The sequence below is a fragment of the Microcaecilia unicolor genome, chromosome 14, assembly GCF_901765095.1.
Source record: "Microcaecilia unicolor chromosome 14, aMicUni1.1, whole genome shotgun sequence".
Classification (NCBI taxonomy): domain Eukaryota; kingdom Metazoa; phylum Chordata; class Amphibia; order Gymnophiona; family Siphonopidae; genus Microcaecilia; species Microcaecilia unicolor.
Genome location: NC_044044.1, coordinates 25632699 through 25635040, shown reverse-complemented (window position 1 = coordinate 25635040; position 2342 = coordinate 25632699). Strand labels below are relative to the sequence as shown.

Sequence of the window (2342 nt, the reverse complement as noted above, 5' to 3'; positions counted from 1 at the left end):
TTACACTCCTAAATTTAAGCTCCTAAATTACGAGCATAATCTACGTTCATAAATTTATGCTCCTAATTTAGGGCCTAATATGCTTATAGATTTAGCATACGTTTAGGAGCATAAATTAAGGGCCCCTTTTACTAATCAGCGTTAAGTCCAATGTGGGCTTACTGCTAGCTAAACAGGAAGTACCGCTGGGCTACCGCCAGCAGCCCGGTGGTACTTCCCACTCCTAGCGTGCCATCATATTTGCGCACTGCCCGGTTACTATCAGGTTAGCATGGAAGCCCCTACTGCCACCTCAATGGGTGGCAATAAGTGCTTCCCCCTGAAATGGCCACACGGCAAGTGCTTTACTTGCCACTTGGCCATTTCCTGCAGTAAAGAAAGACTTCCCTTTACCAGCTGTGGTAAAAGGGGGCCTCAGCAAGTCATTGCAGGCCCCCTTGTGCTGCAGCTTGGTAAAAGGGCCCTATGCTCCTAAATTTATGAGCGTACATTTAGGCGCATAACCTTTATAGAATAAGGCCCCATGTAACTAATTTCATTTCAGTAAAATGTAGTTAAACTGACAACACATTTTCCATGACTGATTATTTCTTACTGCTATTTATTCTTTCTGCAGGTATCAAAGCCAACATGGACAGAGGAAATCATACAAGTGTGACTGAGTTCATTCTTCTAGGGCTCTGGGACCTTCCAGAGCTTCAAGGTGTATTTTTTGGGTTGTTTGTGGTCGTCTACAGCATCACAGTTCTGGGGAATCTCATCATTATGGTATTAATAATGGTAGACCCTTGCTTTCACATTCCTATGTACTACTTCCTCAGTAACTTAGCCGGCCTGGAAATTTGCTATATAACTGTCACTGTACCTCAGATGCTGGTCAACTTCCTGGTCGAGAGAAAAATAATTTCCTTCAGTGCTTGCATAGCACAACTATATTTCTTTGGTTCATTTGGGTCAACTGAGTGTTTTCTCCTAGCAATAATGGCCTATGACCGATATTTGGCCATATGTTCCCCACTGCATTATAATATGCTTATGAATGGTAAGATCTGTACTAAACTCGTCCTTTGCTCTTGGCTAGTTGGCTTTAGCTCCACTTTGCTGTCAATAATGTTAATTTCCAGTTTGTACTTCTGTGGACCTAACAGGATCAAACACTACTTCTGTGACATTGCTCCGCTCTTAAAGTTGGCCTGCTCGGACACTTCTTTTACCGAAACTGTGATTTTCCTCTTGGCATCTGCTATCTTACTGATGTGTTGTTTTCTGACAGTGCTATCGTACATCAAAATCATAGCCACCATTGTGAAAATACCGTCTTCCTTAGGACGAGAAAAGGCCTTTTCAACCTGTGCCTCGCACATCTCCGTGGTTTTGGTGTATTACGGGACCATGATTTGCGTGTATGTTCGACCAACGGCAACCAGCGTTTTTGACGTCAGCAAAGTAGCCTCTGTACTGTACACCGTAGTGACTCCACTGGTCAATCCATTCATCTATACCCTACGAAACAAAGATGTAAAGAGATCCATCCGAAGGCATGCTAACAGAGCAGTTGCTCTCTTGGAGACCATAGGAAAATAAATCAAATGTATATATATTTAGTAAACATAACAAATATATAGGGGTAGCATTTATTGTGGAATTTAGGTGCTTTATGAACGATAAAACATTCTAAAAGAACAGTTTAACATTGTTTTTATGGGTCTGCCACTGTCTATCATGAAAACATTACAGGCTCAATATTCGAAAGGGTTTAACCGGACTGGAGAGCCTCCTGCCTGGCTAAAACCTATCGAGCTAGCCAGCCGCTGTATTCATCAGCATTTAACTGGGTAGTACCACTAATCGGTCAACCCCTTACTAGCTAGGTTAGGGGTGAGCCGAGGGGAAGGAGTTAGGGCAGAGTGCCAACATAGCCAGTTAGTAGCGATATTCAGTCTGTTACCCAAATAAATAAGCATGAAAAGTTAGCACAGTCTTTTTGCAGTCCTAACCGTATGCACCGAGTTAACCAGGCATCGGTCTGAATTTTGGCTTGGCGCCTGGAACTGTTCCCCCCTAAGCTGAGCTGGTGTCCTCCAAGTGCATTGCTACCAGTAGGGGGTGGTGCTTCAAATATTGTGCTTTTAATCTCCAGGGACAGGCAAGTTCCCTGGAGTCCCTCACTATTAGAAACAGCACCCCTCACTGGCAGGATTGTAGGTGAAGCAGTGGCTTAGGAAGGGGGGGGGCGGGAGGGCCGGTCCGCCCCGGGTGCACGCGCTCGGGGGGGTGGGGGGTGTGCCGGCCCCGCTGGTTCCCTGCTCTCTGTGCCCCGGAACAGCTTACTTCCTGTTCCG

General features: G+C 45.3%; 1 protein-coding gene across 1 annotated transcript; it reads left to right on the top strand.

Annotated features, from left to right (window-relative positions):
- The first annotated feature begins 630 nt into the window (after nucleotides 1-630).
- On the top strand, nucleotides 631-1584 carry LOC115457181 (olfactory receptor 11L1-like). The gene has a single exon (XM_030186605.1). The coding sequence runs from the start codon at nucleotides 631-633 to the stop codon at nucleotides 1582-1584; it is 954 nt and encodes a 317-aa protein (XP_030042465.1).
- Nucleotides 1585-2342: the final 758 nt, after the last annotated feature.